We start from the raw sequence: 18,153 nt of genomic DNA, 5'->3' as shown, positions 1-18,153 counted from the left end.
GTAGCCCGACGACAGAAAGCTTCTCCTCGCGCATCGGTGCGCGCGCGCATAAGTTGATTAACGCGGGGAAAACTGATTTATTGTGTCCCGTTGAAAAAATAATCGCGCGAGGAAATGTGATGGAGGGCCAGGAGTGGCGCGCGGACTGGCAGCAGCAGAGGATTGACGGTCAGTCCCGTTTTGTTATTGTCTTTTCCAATAAGTAGTCTTAGTGTCATCTACCTACCTTACTACCTATTTTCGTATTGTTCTAAGTGTTTAATCTAATTATCTGTGAAGAACCTATTGTACTGATTCAGATACGAAAATAAGGCTGTGTGTGTTGATAAAGTGATTTTATGGATTTTATCGTAAAAAGGGCAAGGTAGGTGAGTTTTGCTAACTAGTATAAAATGGATTCAGTACTTCAATTTAGTAAGTAGGTTTGAACCTTTGAGCAGAGCTTTTATTTTACAAATAATGACCATCTAAATGTATTTATAACTTCTTTTTGGGGGGAGAAGTCTTGACTTATCGCAAAACAAAAGACGGTTAAAGACGCTTAAAAAATGGAATTACTTTCTTTTATAATTTGTGCAATCGAACCTCCTTGCAAGCTTCTCGCGCATCGGTGCGCGCGCGCATAAGTTGATTAACGCGGGGAAAACTGATTTATTGTGTCCCGTTGAAAAAATAATAGCGCGAGGAAAAGTGATGGAGGGCCAGGAGTGGCGCGCGGACTGGCAGCAGCAGAGGATTGACGGTCAGTCCTGTTTTGTTATTGTCTTTTAGAATATTCTTAGTGTCACCTAAAGAGTACCTAGCTAAGATCCTTTTCCTAAGTGAAGAACCTTTAGGTACCTATTAGTTTAGAGACAAAAATAAGGCCGTGTGTGTTGATAAAGTGCACTAATGGATTTTGTCTTAAAAAGGGCAAGGTAGGTGATTTTTGCTAACTAAAGTATAAAATTGATTCAGTTTTTCAGTAAGTAAGTAGGTTTGAACCTTTGACCAGAGCTAGATCCTTTAATTTTTTAAGTAACAACCGCCTAGAATATAATATTTTTAACTTACTTTTTGGAGGGAGAAACCTTGACTTATCGTAATTTAACAAAAGACGGTTAGAAAAGACTTTTGAAAATGGAATTTGTTACTTTTCTTATGACTTGTGCAATCGAACCTCTTTGCGCAAGCTTCCCGCGCATCGGTGCGCGCGCGCATAAGTTGATTAACACGGGGAAAATTGATGTTTGTTTCTCGCTGAAAAAAGTCATATAGGCCAGTAGAATTAAACACAAAAATTGATTAAATCGGAAATAATTCCTACAAAAGATTTTTTTGCTTTAATGGCTTCATTGGTTGCCCATTAAGACTCTCCTAAGTTTTCGACTTCGACGGAGTTGTGCTTAAGTGGTGGGGGCCCCCGAAAGGGGCGTTTTTTCGGGTTTCCGGTTATACCACGTAAAGGACTTACCCTATCGAAAAGTGGTCTTCATGACGGTTAAAGGGCACTTAATCCTGCATTGAATAAGACCAAATTCATATGTTTTGGACAAACCGTTCTCGCGCCTAAGTTCGGCAAAGTAGAAAATATACGTATAATTAATGACCCTCTCCACGTCCAATGGCTTGTTACTCACATGCTTCCAAGCCTTGTAAAGGGTCGCCTTAACCAGTGTAACCCTAACAAGGTTCACGAGTTTGATTCGCTTATCCTTGTTCGTCCCAGCCGTTCCTTAACTGCGGTTGCTGCACCTCTTCCTGGCACTCTCCTGAACGACTCTGTGTTACCTAATGTGGCTGCCCCTCTTCTTTGTATCCTCCTGCACGACTACGTTGCCTAGCCGTATGCCTGGTCTAAGGTTCGACGCCAAAAATCAACAACAACAAGTTCATATTAAAACGCTGAAGAGTTTTTTGTTTGTTTGTTTGAACGCGCTAATCTTAAGAATTACTAGTTTGATTGAAATCATTATTTTTGTGTTGAATAGCTCATACATTGAGGAAGGCTATAGAATATATATGTTACTGTAAAAGCTCGAACTACGGTTAATCTTAAGATTTAAATGTAAGTCTTAGGATTTACCGACATGAGTTGGTAAATGTAAGTATTTCTGAAAATACGACGATTTTTTCGAGCTTTTACCATACGAATTCAGTATATGCTAGGTTTTACCTCTGTCAGCTGGTAGATGTTGGTTTTAGGAATAAAACAATGAGTAATTCTTAATGGGGAATTATAACACGATCGACTAATAAATAACCTAGCGACTGATGATGGCATATACTTACTGTTTTAATAACTTGAGCGGTATGAATTTGAGTAAGCGAAAAATTAACTTAACTAACGACGAATATTGATTAATATAATCAAATGCAGAACGAGCTTACAAAAAGTGGGTTATGTTTAATCCATTTTAGATATTAAAATTCTGTCCGTGCGACTTCATTACTAAGTAAGCGACTAGAAATACAAAGAGGGCAACTTCAATATTAAGATAGACTAGCGGCCGCCCGCGACTTCGTACGCGTGAATCCCGTTTTTCCCGCTAATTCCCGTTCCCGTGGGAATTTCGGGAATTCCTTTCTTAGTGCACCTCTACGGTACCTAAGCTACGTCACTTCCAAATTTCAAGTGCCTACGTTTAGCCGTTTAGGCTGTGCGTTGATCTGTCAGTCAGTCAGTCAGTTTCTCCTTTTATATATTTAGATTCGATTTTTTCCAATTGAAGTAATTTCTGATGATGATGATGATGATGATGATGAGATGCGCTGAGCACGTTATGACATGTTTTGTTTTTCAACATTTACCGTGCCATTAATGTAAATCCTAAGATTTACCAACGAAATGGTGGTAAGAGTTCGAATCGCAAACCTATTGGGACATTTACCATTAGACATTGGTAGATCTTAGGTTTTACTGGAATATCTTAGGGTTTACTGCAATTCGAGCTTTTACAGTAACATATACAATCACTCTACGACTAATAGAGGCGAAGCAGTAAAGAAAAATGTTGCAAGCACGGGAAATAGTATTTAAACTATTTTCACTCGTACGAAGTTGATTTTGTGGCGTCGAACCTTGGACCAGGCATATGGCTAAGCAATGAAATATAAGCAGGAGGATACAAGGAAGAGGGGCAGCCACATTAGGTAACACAGAGTCGTTCAGGAGAGTGCCAGGAAGAGGTGCAGCAACCGCAGTTAAGGAACGGCTGGGACGAACAAGGATAAGCGAATCAAACTCGTGAGCCTTGTTAGGGTTACACTGGTTAAGGCGACCCTTTACAAGGCTTGGAAGCATGTGGGTAACAAGCCATTGGACGTGGAGAGGGTCATTAATTATACGTATATTTTCTACTTTGCCGAACTTTAGCGCGAGAACGGTTTGTCCAAAACCACAGATAATATCCAAAACATATGAATTTGGTCTTATTCAATGCAGGATTAAGTGCCCTTCAACCGTCATGAAGACCACTTTTTGATAGGGTAAGTCCTTTACGCGGTATAACCGGAAAACCGATAAAATGCCCCTTTCGGGGGCCCCCACCACTTAAGCACAACTCCGTCGAAGTCGAAAACTTAGGAGAGTCTTAATGGGCAACCAATGAAGCCATTAAAACAATAAAATCTTTTGTAGGAATTATTTCCGATTTAAAAGCTAATTCTACTGGACTAATAGCGAGTGCAATAAAATGTAACAGAGTGGGATATGAAGCGAACGGAAGGCAGTCTTACTTTATGTTAATTTTCAGCAATGTATAAATTAATAAAACGTGTAATAAAAGTACCTATCTAAATTTTCAGGTGCAAAGCGAGTTTTTATTTCCCTAAACAGAAGGTTTTCATAATTATTAAAGATGTAGGTATTTAATAAAGGCAATTATTAGATACCAAACAAATATTGATAATTATCCGTATCATTGAAAACAATAATTGGTAGTCAGGCTATGTGTAAAGATTTATAGCAGCTTAACTAAATTAATTAATTTGCTAAATAAGTATGGAAAATGTAGAGCTGTATTAATTTGCACGAGTAAGAAATCGCGTGGTAATTAAAATAGGGTTTTGATTAGTACCCGTGGCACGTATAATTCATAACTGCCCTGTAAACTGAACTGAGCAAGTGAGCATTCGAAACGATGAGTTATGTGCTTTCTTGTTTTATTAAAATACAATTTGCCGTCTTAGGGTCCACTTAGAGCCAGTGGCAAGGCACCCCCTAGTACCCCTCAGAATTTTTTGGGTTTACCTACCGATTTGAAGATTGAAAGATATTCCCCCGTATCATGACATAGACCGCAGACTTGCCATGCAGATGTGCCAGTGAGTACTAATCAGCGCGACTTGTGTCACCCCCTGATGTTTGGCACCCGGGGCGGACCGCTTGTAATACTGCTTAGAGCGCTTGTAATATGACAGTGCCTGAGGCCCGCTTTACACCAAGGCGGAGCGGAGATGTGTTGAATAACCAATCAGATTTAATTATTTCTACATCTCATCTCCGCTTCGCGCCGCGCCGCCGACGCTGTTAAGTTCTTTAGAAAAATCTGTTCGCCCGACACATCTCCTTTCTTCTCCGCTTCATTCCGCCTTGATGAAAACCGGGCAGGATCTCTTTTATCATACCCCTGCGACTTAGAATGTGACATATCCCAATCGCGTCATGCACATAGATGACGTGTTTCACTGATAGCGTTCATTCATCCATCAGTCGTCACGCCGCGCCGCGTGTCGGGCCCGACGAGTGACGGGACGCCGTCGTTTTGCGTGACATTGCTGCACGACATAGTTTTGGGGACGAAAATGTGGTCTGAAATTCGTTTGCTAAATGCATTAAACTATACTAGGTTTAGATCTTAGGGTTCTTTACGACAAGGACATCTCGTATTTTGCTGGAAGTGTTTTTTTGTAGGATCTCATCCCTTTTGCAATCTCCTGCAAAGGCCACAAAAAACCGATTCGTTCGAATTTCATACAAACTATTTTGTGTTCAAATGAGAGTTCAGTTTTACGGGGTCCTGCATTATTGGATCCTTCAAAACTGGATTACGGTGGGAAAGGCCCCGTACTTATTACTTAAACTTGCACTATGGTAACATACGTGACCTTATCAACTTAGAAATCACCCAGACAAAAAAAAATGTTGTACGGGTATCGAACTGGTTACCTCTGGCATAATGTTTCAGTGGACACGTCAACCACTAGGCTACTACCACAAAATAAGATGCTACTATAGTCTCCTATTGAATGCTATACGCGGGGTAATACGGCGTCGGCGTCAAACGTTCCTTTCTATCGACGTCCATAGTGTCAATATGCCAACGTCAACGTCTGAAGGAGACCAACAGTACATTTCTATAGTAGCTAAGCATTGTGACAAGGCTTACGGCACAGAATAATAATAATAAATTACGGCAAGACGCTGTACGTGGCCTACGGTGTTATGGGAGACCAAAGCCTATAGTCACTGTCAAAGTTGCTATTTAAAATTTACAATCCGTTGACTAGCCAACTGTCCTTTTTCAAATATTACCACATCGCTTTTACACAAAATAAAATTAATTTTTCATGCTCGTATTACCCAGCTGCCCCATTCCTTTGTAAGTCTGGTACACAAAACAAAACATGTCATTTGTAATTAATGACTCTGCGATGGGTGGCCGTTTTTTGTGGCAATTAGAACACTCGCCCACTTGAGCGGAAGAATTTCTGACATTGCTGCTTTGCTAAACGAGGATTAGGGAGTTTGAACGTTTAAAATGTGTTTTAAGGCAGTGACAGTTTGATTTTAGAGCTTCATCATCATCATCATTTCAGCCATAGGACGTCCACTGGTGAACAAGAGCTTAGAGCTTAGCTTTTACTAGCAGTTCTGTCACAGAAAGTATAGCGCGCACTTGTCCTAGTAAAACTATCCTATGTTTTTACATGGGTCTCAAACTCTTTTTATACCACAAGCTACTTGTTATTTTGCATACTTTATAATACGGGAGATAGGGATTGAATGCTCGGTGTGATTAAACAAGCGACTTTTCAATAGGAATTATTTCCACTTACTTTACATAAGTATTTGAACAAACCATCTCATCTCACCATTTTCAAAGAAAATATTGATTATAAATAGTTTCGTACAAAACGATACATTTCACGGATTCACCAAATTTTTGTGTCACAGTAAAAAAAAATTAAACATTGTTTATATTTATGAATTTAAATTTTACGAACTTTTAACTAAAAAAAAATTTTGGTAACGTTAATAAAATATTAGTTTTCAAGTGCCTCCAAAAATAAATTGCCATTATCCTAAGCTTTCTTGCTAAAAAGCTCTAAAAAGAGATAATTTTACACGTGTTCGTACTCCTTTCTCTACAACGTTTCCTGGTACCGGTGCAGTGCGTTATCAGTGGCGACATGTGTTACTTGTGATAGAGCTAATTTCAAAATTATCTATTTTTTTACAACATGGGGTAGAATATACTGCAACAAAACACGCTTCCAAGTTCGAGCTTTCAGTGAAACCTTTAAAAAATCTCTGCAAGACCACTGTACCTCATCATCATCATCATCATCATCTCAGCCATAGGACGCCCACTGCTGAACATAGGCCTCCTCCAATGCTTTCCATGTTACCCGGTTGGTAGCGGCCTTTATGATGTCGTCGGTCCACCTTATGGGTGAACGTCCCACGCTGCGTTTTCCGGTACGCGGCCTCCATTCCAGAACCTTGCTGCCTTTACCTGAATTTATGTAAATAAAATAAATTATTGATTGAACAATCCTTTAATAGATTTGACTTTTTCAGTCACCTGTCGCTAATTTTCAGCGGACGGAAGTCGAAATAAATTTTTACATACTCTTAAAAATATTTTTTCTTGCACTCTACGTGTGTTGTCAGTTAATGTTATCATGCAGATAATAATTATCTGGATTATAAAGATCTTACAAAATAACTCTACAAAGTGCAAAAACTTAGGCTTGGTTGCACCATCTTACTTTAACTTTGACAAACGTCAAAAATCTGTGAAATTCCATACAAAAAGCACCGGTTATTGTTAAAGTTACGGTGAAAGTAAGTTGGTGCAACCGAGCCTTAATTTATGCAGCGTCATCGTTAGACCACCAACATTTGAGTTAAAGCATATGACACGATGTCTGACGTATGTGATGGAATTTTCACTCCCTGGGGTGTTCCAATGACCCCTGAGAATGTTCAGTTCAGTTTTTGTTTAGGTACCTATGCGTAGATTGTTTTTGCTATTTGACCATTTGCTGATTTTTTTCTGTGCGTTTTGCTTTTTCATACAAAAAAGTGGATAGCAAGCTAAATTATTGAACTCTTTTAGCCTAGGGTAAAAAAGGTCTAGGGGGGTCTAAAAAGTCTGTCAAACTCCATAAAAAAACACCGGTTAAATATTTATGTAGTTTTAGTTACAGATACAGTTAAAACGAAGCAACTAGCGTGGTGTGTCAAACATCAAAGAAAGTCACTATTTTATAAATGTGAACCTAATAAAGTCAATACTTTTTTCATTAATTGAACAAATTAAATTACAGACATTACTGGTTGCTTTTGACAGCATACAGGAAACCACTAAGGCCGAGTTGCATTACCTAACTTTGACCGTAACTAGGTATAACGTTAATCGGTGTTTTTTGTACGGAGTTTGACATATTTTTGACGTTTGTCAAAGTTAAAGTAAGATGGAGCAACCCAGCCTAAAGGTTTGTGTTGATGCTGTTGCAGTTTCTACATTGATACTCAATTTGTAGTTGTTCTTAAAAACTATTGAGTAATTATCACAGACTTGTCGACGTCATAAACATGTCAGTGTGTGACAAAAAAGTAACGAATCGCAGAGTTTGCACGTGTGATGAGTTTTATCTTATCTTTCGTCATACTCAACGACCGTCGTAATAGTTTTACTTTCGTTAGAGATAATAAATAAGTTTTTGATAAACTACTACCCTTTTTGCTTAGGTAGAGAAAAAAGTGATTTATATTCTGCAGTTTTGTTTTAAAAAAGCTCCCTAAGGCATAACCCCTGTGCTATTAGTATGTAGGTAATTTTTTATTATATTATTATTTAAACTAGCTATTGCCCGCGGCTACACCCGCGTGAATTTTTTTCTGCCACAGAAAAACTTTATCGTGCGCGTCCCTGTTTCAAAAACCAGGATAAAAACCAATATGCTTTTGTGGGACTCAAACTATCTCTATGCTAAATTTCATCAAAATCGGTTCAGTGGTTTAGGCCTGACATACAGAGTTACTTTCGAATTTATAATATTAGTAGGCATTAACTATGACTATGTGCTGTTTGGAGTCGAAACAATTTAACCCTCTAACCAACACACCTCGGAGGATAGGTACTATAAATAAATATCATGTTCCAGAAAAAACATATTTTCCTACAGTTTACCTAAAAATATGCGGAACGTGTATCGGTCAGTCGACACCAGTACCCTTCGCTCGTCGATTGACACGTTAGCTTAATAGCTTTTTTAATGAGCTTTCAAAAATAGTTAAATAAATATTAATGATTTTTTATGTTATGTGCAGTTTTATAATTGGTGCTTTAATTCTGATTGGAAAAAGAAAGATTGATTTAGAAGTGAACGTCAAATAATTCGTGACAACCAAAGTATCCAAAAAGATCACTATGCGGGTTTGTTACAATATTGGAATATGGTTGCGTTGTCAACTTTTTGGCTACTTTGGGTATCACTGGTATCACGAACTATTTTTCACTGACTGTACCTACTGTATCATCATCTAATTAATTCAGTCATAGGACAGAACATGCCTCCCGACAATGATCATCATATTGGCCGGTGACCATCTCAGTGCTAAGTTTCAAAAGCTTTGCGAAGTTATTGTCTGTATTTTTATTCTTGACGATGCATACACAAGCGATAGGTACGTTTACATACAGGACTACTAAAGAGTTATTATGACTGTGTGAATAAGGTGTAAATGATTATTTCCCAACAAATGAGACCACCTATAAACAATGTTAAGTCCCCTTAAAATTCTCACGCTTAGCGATCACAAACAAAGTTACACGCGCTTGAAAAAAGAACGCTCACAATGAAAATAAACAAGTGAAGTTATACTTAACGCGTGAGACAAAAACGATACGATTAAGTTTTGATACAAAGATAACGTACATATAAATTCAGATCCTGCCAATTTTAATTTTTTACAAAGTAGTAGATCCCTGAAATTCAGGATATCCCGCCCAAAAACTAACTGTAAATAAATTATTAGAGAATAAACAAAAATTTTACTTTCATTATAAATGCTGGTAACTGGCTTGGCTTTTCTAAAGCAGAATACATACCTATTTCTTTAATTGAAATATCTCAAACGTCGCCAGCTTGTTATTTATTTTCTTAAAACTTCCAAAGATGAGCGCTATTTTGAATTCTTTCAAATTAATATTTCATAATTCCCATGATTTTTGGCGTTATTTGTTTTGATTGTCGATCCGACGGAAGCGATCCGTATTAGAATCGTAACGAATGGGATTATCGTCTATTTTTGAAAAGGTTGACCAGCTCTGACGGGAAATGCCAAGCGAATTTGAACTGTATAGTTTAGGAGATATGACCGTGTGGTTATTTTCGACTACCGTCTTCGGCATGTAGCGATATTGGTAAGCAAAATAAACGTGGGCGGCAACACATTTGTGTTTATTGTTCTTGATATTTAATTTTGAACGCGTCTGTAATACTAATAACAATAACTGAACCTTTGAAGTGGCACTGAGAGGCTAGGGATTAATCTGTCGGTTTGTTTGACTGCGTCGAAAGTTATCGGCGCCTTTCGGTGAAGGATGCGGTTTTGTGATACTTTTGTGATTTGCTATTTGAATTGATTGGGATTGGGACTAGTTCCGTCATTTGATATTTAACTACCAATTCAATTCGAGTAAAGAATAGTTCAAGTTCCTTCACCTTCCATGTGACTCTACATAACACTGTCCTTACCTACGTGTTGCTTGATTTTATGACAAGCGAATATTATTATTCACTTGACCCACATGCGATTTTAGTAAGAAAAGGTATTAAATACAGAAACACGGTACTAATTCGATATTTTTATTATTGAACTGGAGTGCGAAAGTTTAACATCTTGCAAAACTAGTACTTATTTACTGAAAGACGCATAATTATGACAATTTTATAAGCTCATTCCCTATTTCTTTTTACCAATCCATGATTGTTTCGACTCGTTTCTTCCATATTATACCTTACAAGAACATTTTTCGAAATTCTCAAAGATTAATACCAAGTGCTATATTTCAGGCCACTTGGCAATGTTTATGCGAACCAGTTTTATTGTGAGAAGATTGTTCTGAACCGAGACCCAATGGGAGAAGGTACGGCAGGCTCATTACTTATCTACTTTAGACAACCTATAGAGCGCCCTTCACTTAAGTATTGCATTAGCGTCGAGTTTAAGAGTCCCATAAAATTACAGAAGTTACTATGGCCGTTTCATCAACGTTTTGAGCCTAGAAAAAGTTCAAACGACAGATAACTTAAACAGCAGTCTCATGCTGTGTTTTTTTTCTGAAGTTGGGAGTTGGGGACGGCATCCAAATCCAAATCCAAGTAAATACAAACATGTTACGACTGTAGGTACGACTTACATCACTGAAAAATTGTAGAGTCATTGGATACGATGTGTTACTTTTTTAGTAAATGGTTCGAAACGAGGTTTCTTTAACATTTTCTATTACAACTTCGCCATATGGAAGATCAAGACGTAAGGCATTGTGGTCGCGAATTAAGAAATCTGTTTATTTGCGTTTTTTAAACATAAAACGATCTTTCAGCAAAATATGTGCCTCCAAATGCGGACAGATGTGGCAATGTATGATCTAGTTTACATATTGAAGACTTGCATAAACATTTCAATAGTGAAAAATAGTTTGCTCTACAAAATTATATTTCCTTAGTCACGCTTAGCCATCGGAAGAGTTAGGCATAGAATAACTGGGACATTAATAGAATACATGATAGGTGCCACAAAATAATTCCTTGGTGTACACCAAGGACTAATACATTTTATTATGCCATCAACTTTATTTTTTCATATTAAAAGTTCATTGTGGATTGATAGCTTTATTTCCATCACCATCATCATTTCAGCCACAGGCCGTCCACTGCTGAACATAGGCCTCCCCCAATATTTCCATGGTGACTCATTATTAAGTGTCCTGTGGCCAGTTTCTTGTGTTGTTGTTTCAACTAAAAGGCGTCCACTTGAATAGGCTAGATGACAAAATTTCAATTATTTGTCCGTCAGACAGATAATTAGAAAATATTAGACTCATATTTTTTATTTTCTTTCTTAATTAAATAATAACATTGCTACATCGAGTTGAAATGGCGCGATACGTCACGCTTGAGTAGAATTTTTACTCAAAAGTGACGTCACGCGACATTTCAACTCAATATAATACTGTAATTATTCTATTATGGAAAAAAAAGAGTCTAATATTTTCTAATTATCTGTCTGACGGACTAAATAGAATTTCGATTTCATTACCCAGTCATCATCCCTATTCTGGACAAAAGCCTTCCCACAAGGATTGCAAAAGAATCTGTGCAAGTGCCTCCCGCAACCTATACGATCGTTACTCCATCGAGTGGGGAGCGCTTTGGTCTTTATGTAAAATCAACCAAGTCAACCGTCAAGTCAAATGCAACAAAACAGTCGGCAGTCATCTGAAACTCACGCACTAACTCTTTGTGTCTGTCCAATAAATTATGTGGACCCCAAATATTTAGCTCCCAAAAATGCCCGCCATACAAATCACCGATCGGAGCGCCGCGCTAAGGATAAATTAGACCAATTAGTTCGGAGCCGTGCGTACGCGCACGATTTGTTGCAACTTAGACGTGTAGGGCTGTAACCTCAGATCATTTCTATGATCTGAGGCTGTAACTTATTACTTTTATTTTCTTGATCATCATGTATTTGTATTGTTTGTCTTGTGGTTTGCAATAATCCTGCTGCTGTAGACAAGTACCTAATATTGGTGTCATAATCAATGTCGAACGTGACGTACAAAAACGATGTAGTAACGAACGATCATGCACAAGTAACATCAAGAATTCCTCTTAACTTATGATTAATTTCTTTGCGGATCCAATGACAGTTTAATTTTTCCCCGGGAATCCGAGATCAATTATTGACTTTCACTGGTTGGGTTTTTACTGGCCGTCAAGTTGTAGGTCCTGGTTACACAGGAGTTGCGGCGGTGGGGATGAGAGGTGGGAATGGCCCTGTACATCAAGATGTTCATGTTTGAGTCCTCGATGTATTGTTTTGTATATGAGTAGTAAAGGCTAACCAGATTGTACTAGGTTTCTAAATAGTGATAGTTACTCTAATTCTCTACTATTTGAAACAGCTCTGTCGATAGGTACATCTACAAAAAGGGTTTAGTAAGCTTTTTAAATTATGAAAAAAAAAAGAATTAAAAGAATTTTCCATTATAGGTATTTAACAGTTCTTTGACAGCCCTGCCTGAAATAACCGAATTGTTTTATTTCGTAAGACAATACCGATGCGCGCGCGCACTTTGATTTACTCCGGGGCAGGGGCGACACTTCCCGCCCTTACTCATAACTTTACACATTTGTATCATGGCTGTGTTGTGTGGAAAGGATTCAGTGGTTCTTACAAAAGTATTCAGTAAAAGCTCTGATATTTAACAACACAAGAAAAACAAGGTAGTTAAAGTATGTTTTATTTGCATTGTATTGTTAGTATTTGAGCTATTCTACAAAACAAATGTCTATTAATTAGTCTACGTCTATTTGTTCCGGTTATTATTGAACAAAGATACTCCTTTCCAGCGGTTCCATAGGGCGGTTGTCATGCGAAAATGCACTGCCTAGAAAGAATCCCACAACCTAATCTGACTACATGTACTAAACACTATATTTCACCGGGACATGGTATCCCGGTGAAATATAGCTTTGCGCAACCAAACGGACACCAGGTGAGTAACTCTCTTAGGGCTGTATACATTTTGTTGGTAGCCGGCGACTGGTTGCGCCGCCATGGTGTCCCGGTGAAATATGTACATATAGCCCTTAAAGTTTTACCACTACAAGCCCGGACTCACTTTATACAAAACTTTCAATCAAAATCCTTTTCTATACTAACTTAGCCCCGCAATTAAGAGTTCCAAAAGATGTATTTTTTGTCACGGCGTATCGGAGGATTTATACCTTTGACATTTAGTGGAATTCCAAGGAATAAATAAATATGGCTCCAAAGTGAAACTGTCCACCATTGCTGTAAGATATGATACAATCACCCTTAAAGTAATTATTACCTATCTTTGGAAGATCATCAGACGTCACTTATTCTTCTTCTTCTTCGTCGCTACACTTGGCAGAGTGGTCGTGGTCGTCACACCTGGTTTGATGGCAAGCTTCACAATCCGTCGCCATTCCACCCGTACTGCATCGTAAAAATAACTTCGTGGATCAACATTTTATCAACAGTGGAACATTATGGTCTTGTTAGAGAAAAAAATTAACAATCTCATTTTATTTTATTTTTAGCTCTTAGATTATCCAAATGGATAGATAAATTAGAACGATAGGTTAGCTACAAAGTTATAATAAACTCATACTCCAATATTTATAATGAAGTAGATAATATTATTTATGCTTATATTCGCCAACCTCTGTCTTTCACGCAAGCGCAGTCGCAGGAGAAGCTTGTTTAGTTCAGAAATAAATAAAACTCAAGTTACTCACATAAATTCTTTTCGGTAAGGGGGCGTCCATAAATTACGTGAGACAATTTTGGCCATTTTTCAACCCCCCCGCCCCCCTTGGTGAGATTTGGTGAGATTTTGCCTGACCCCCTCCCCCACCCCCCTAATCTCACGTGATATTTAATAAAATGCCTATTTTGCATTGTCTATGCTTCGAGTATATTAGATTTATATGAAAAAATCAGTAACCCAGTGTCGTGCTACGCGCAATGCAGGGTTCCGTAGCTTCCCCTCGTTTAGTAAGACAAGCAATTGCTTCAACCTAGGACCAGTTTTTTGATTCACAGTTAAAATAACTAATTGTTAAATTTTGCTACTAATGGTTAAACATTAATAAAAATGTAAACTAATAGTTAAAAAATGTACTAAAAGTCAAGTTAAACATTGTTAAAAAAACATTTTTTTCTATTATTTAACCACTTGTCATTTGACATCTGTCAAATTTGACTATTGCTTACTTTAACTACGAATACAATCATAATATTTTCATACTTATGTTATGTCATTTTTTAGGGTTCCGTAGTCCTGACAAGGAACCCTTATAGTTTCGATATGTATGTCTGTCTGTCCGAGGTTTCGCTTGGAAACTATTGGCACTGGGGAGCTGTAATTTTGTGAAGGTATGTATATTAATCACGCCGACAAAACGGTAAAATAAAATTTCTAGGGTAGCTCCCCTGCATGTAAAGTGGGGATGAATTTTTGAAGATGAAGGAAAACTATAACGGTTAAGATACATTACTTAGTTTAAGAGTAATAGCAGTCATTTGACTCATGTATTATACAATTTCTTAACCAGTAAAAATTCCTTAGAAGAAAATATGAAAAGTTACTTTAGATGAAGTAATTGCTTGCTTCTGAAATATATTGTGGTAACGACAGACAACTACGGAACCCTACACTGCGCGTGGCACGACACGCACTTGGCCAATTTATTACGGAATAGCGATGCTGACGACGTTTTTTTTTAATTTCGAATTTTCTTAATTTCGACATTTATTCTGCATCTTTAGTGTTCACAAATGCAGATGGAGGCATTTTTAGTTTAATTTGATTAGACGGTTTTTAATAAATTGTCATTAAAATCATTTTAAAAAAAATTTTTTTACTTCAATAACCCAGTTTTCTGGCAATTTTACTCTATTTCTTGCGGGAAAAATTACGTGATATTTTCCGAGACCCCCCCTCTCCCCTACGTGAGATTTAGTGAGATTTTCGTTGACCCCCTCCCCCCCCTAAAAGCCTCACGTAATTTATGGACGCCCCCTAATGGAGGATGCGGGGTAATGTTCGATTTAATTTATATCCTAATTAATTGCGTTGAAAGTTTCAAATGTTTGTTTTGATTGCGTTAGTTAGTTTGGGGAGTTATGAATTTTAAAATAAATGAATCCACTGATATGTGGCCTATCTATTTGGGCATTAATACCTACTTTAATTAAAAATACGATAGTAACCTTTTGGTTCTGGTTGAGAGGTAGAATTTTTCTTACTAGCCCTTCCTCTACGAAAGAGATTCCTTAACTGAGGTTGATCCTTAAAGAATAATTGAGGATTGTCTTCTAGTAGTCGAATCGAGGAACCGTTTCTTAGCATAGCGGCTGTTAGAGCACTTTTAGTAAAGTTAATGTTTTGTGTAGAATAATTGTTCTCAACCAAGTATTCTGTGGATTCACGCTAGAGTGATTCTGGATATCGTGCATTCGTGTGTATGAGTTAAGAATTACAGTCAAAAATGAACATCACGCATAACGAATCATCATTAGTGGTTGCGACGAGCGCGAGTATTCATTTCGCTTTTGAACTGAAATTATTACTCGCATTACTGAACTATCTATACCTACATTCAGCCTTTGACATTATGCATATTATGCACATAATATTTGCACGTCACAGCTAAACCACTATCATTAGCCAAGCGTACCTGAAAGCAGCCGCCAGCCAAGAGGCGGTGGGCGTTTGGCTCAATCACCACCCATAACAACTGTTACTCCTGAGCAGCGCCGAGTGATGAGCCAAATCAATGTCGGTGATGCAACCGGTGACCGTGATGACGACCGATAAAGGGGTACAAAGTGCTAAATTAAAGCGACGATACTTAGTTGAACAGTGAAGGTGTACGATCTCCGCTGCCGCTCGACTATTGTGTTGAACTCACTCGTAACACAAACATATTTAGCTAACCACAAGGGGTTAACGGGAATATTATTCTTAAAAACATTAAAGAAGGCAGTCTTCTTATGCAGTAATTAACTTTTTCTACTGTTTTGACAAGAGTCCGTGATAATTTTGTCATGAAAACTAATTGGTGCCACTGAAAACTGAAAAAAAGCTTCGGAAGACAAAAAGGAGGAATAGTATTCATTTACACTGCGTTTTCTACCTCACCAATATCGCTGAGTATTTGTGGGTGACCTGCAAGATAATCAGTTTCATAAGTCGGAATAAAGTGCAAGAAGAATATTGATAAGAAACTTATTTCTTTTCCATCACACCATTCATTTTCGTTCGCAAACTTAATCAATGATCGGAATATACCGGTTCTATTCCTAATTCAGCTCAATAAAATCTAAAGTTAGCCGAATCAAGAGTCAACTGGACAGAAGCTGCAATGAAATGACAATAAATTTCGAATGGACGACAGGAGTCGCGCCGGGCGCGCCGTTCTACCTCGAATTGTCAAATTAATAGCCAATTTAGACATACATGACATTTTTGGCGAATCGTCACGCTACTTCATACAATAGACAAGAGACATAACTATTAGGGCACTTTCACATTTAGGTGACTTTAGCAGCACGACAGTCGCGTGACAACCGCGCTACATTCTGATAAGTACTGTACTGTTACTGATAAGTAATTTCATAAAATAGAGAGCGCGGCAGCAGCGTTTTTATAATCCTGCTGTCGCGCTTCCGATGCCTTGATGTGAAAGCGGTCTTATACAAGTCGGTTTCAAATAGAATGAACGAAGATGGTAGCACAGTCATTTTATTGATCCAAAGGTTCCACAACAGGTTTGACAGAAATTCGTTTAAATTATAGAGCTAAATTCAAAAGCACAACATTAAATGTGAACTTTATAAATAATAATTTATACCTCTAATTTACCCCAATAAAATCCTACGTCTTCCAGGTCAAAAGTACAAAATCAGTTGTCTACCAAAACACCACTCTACCTATTTCGTCACATTATTAAGCAAACTAAGACAATGTATTAAAAATACGCTTCTACTCAGGTGTTGTTCAGCCAATTATACTGGCATTTGTTCTATATTAAGCGACCAACAAAACGGGTGTCGCTTCCTCAGCAATAAATCCGCATTGATTGAGCGCTATAAATTTAGAGGTGCGCGAGCGCCGCTCCGGTTGCAACTGCGGTTTAGGGGTGACACTTCCAGGAGCTTTATTAGGTAGGTAGGTATAACCAATATCTTCGTATTTTCTTCTATTTTTGAAGGATAAACTTCTGTTTTGCAAACGATTGAGCTAAAATTTAGACGCATAGGGCTGTCACTTTCAGCAACCAAACTATCAAATTGTGTATATGTATGTATTAGTAGGATAGGATTTTTCATACTCTCCTTTTCTTAGATTTTGGAAATATTGAGCGCTATAAATCTAGAGGTGCGGTTTAGGGGTGACAATTCCAGTAACTTAATTATTGAGCTCTACAAAAATCTGCTGTAAATCTTGGTTAAGATTACTTATAAAATAATCATGAAATTTTTAGCGTTGAATTCTGTCTTGTCAGTCTTCAAAATGGATTCAAACACAGCCTAGTTCTGTCCAGAAAGAAGCCTTAATGTGATGCGTCCCTAAGCGGATTCTGTTTTAGTGCAAATTTTTTTCTTGCTTGGCCGCTGAAATCTCTACATTTTCTTGTATTTTTTTGAGTCATCATTGAATTTTTTCATCGGCATCGTTGTTAGTTGGACATGGAAATTAGAACATGCTTAGTTGATTGATCTCTAGGTAGCTCAGGTATTAAACCAGTGCTCCTATTCTTATAGTGCTATTTGTATTTGTAAATTCGTTTCCCGGGTCCAAGAATCATGATGATCAATCTCTATGTCAGCTACCCCTAAATAAAATTTATAATAATAATCATGTTTGATGTTACCTATTCTCTTACCAGCCCTGTAACGCACGTGCGACGCTTGCGCATCGCGGCGTTTGATTTATACGCGGCCGATACAAATTGCCCGTCCCACCGCAAACAAAGCCGTATTACACTTTAACATAAATTATCGCTTATTAATCGTATTTAGTTTTATTTCGGGCCTTTTAATGAGACGGGGATGTCTCAGTCGTAGCAGCAGTTATTAGAGAGTTTTTGGAGCAGTTTCTACTTGGTAATGGT

At 37.8% G+C, this 18,153-nt stretch overlaps 1 protein-coding gene across 5 annotated transcripts in view; it reads left to right on the top strand.

Annotated features, from left to right (window-relative positions):
• The window catches only part of LOC114351876 (T-box transcription factor TBX1), a 38,482-nt gene continuing 20,329 nt past the window's right edge, over positions 1–18,153 (top strand). For 4 of the 5 annotated variants that reach the window (XM_028303225.1, XM_028303223.1, XM_028303224.1 and 1 more), the window contains exon 1: positions 647–742. In XM_028303225.1, the coding sequence (XP_028159026.1) occupies positions 694–742 (49 nt within the window). In that variant the 5' untranslated portion in view covers positions 647–693. Of the gene's footprint in view, positions 169–646; positions 743–18,153 lie in introns of those variants that run through there. The other variant, XM_028303222.1, reaches the window with a different exon arrangement.

Source organism: Ostrinia furnacalis, unplaced genomic scaffold, assembly GCF_004193835.3.
Source record: "Ostrinia furnacalis isolate ACB-3 unplaced genomic scaffold, ASM419383v2 OfSCF1217, whole genome shotgun sequence".
NCBI classification, from domain to species: Eukaryota; Metazoa; Arthropoda; class Insecta; order Lepidoptera; family Crambidae; genus Ostrinia; species Ostrinia furnacalis.
Note: the sequence above shows the minus strand (reverse complement) of the source record. Positions and strands in the feature narration are given on the sequence as shown.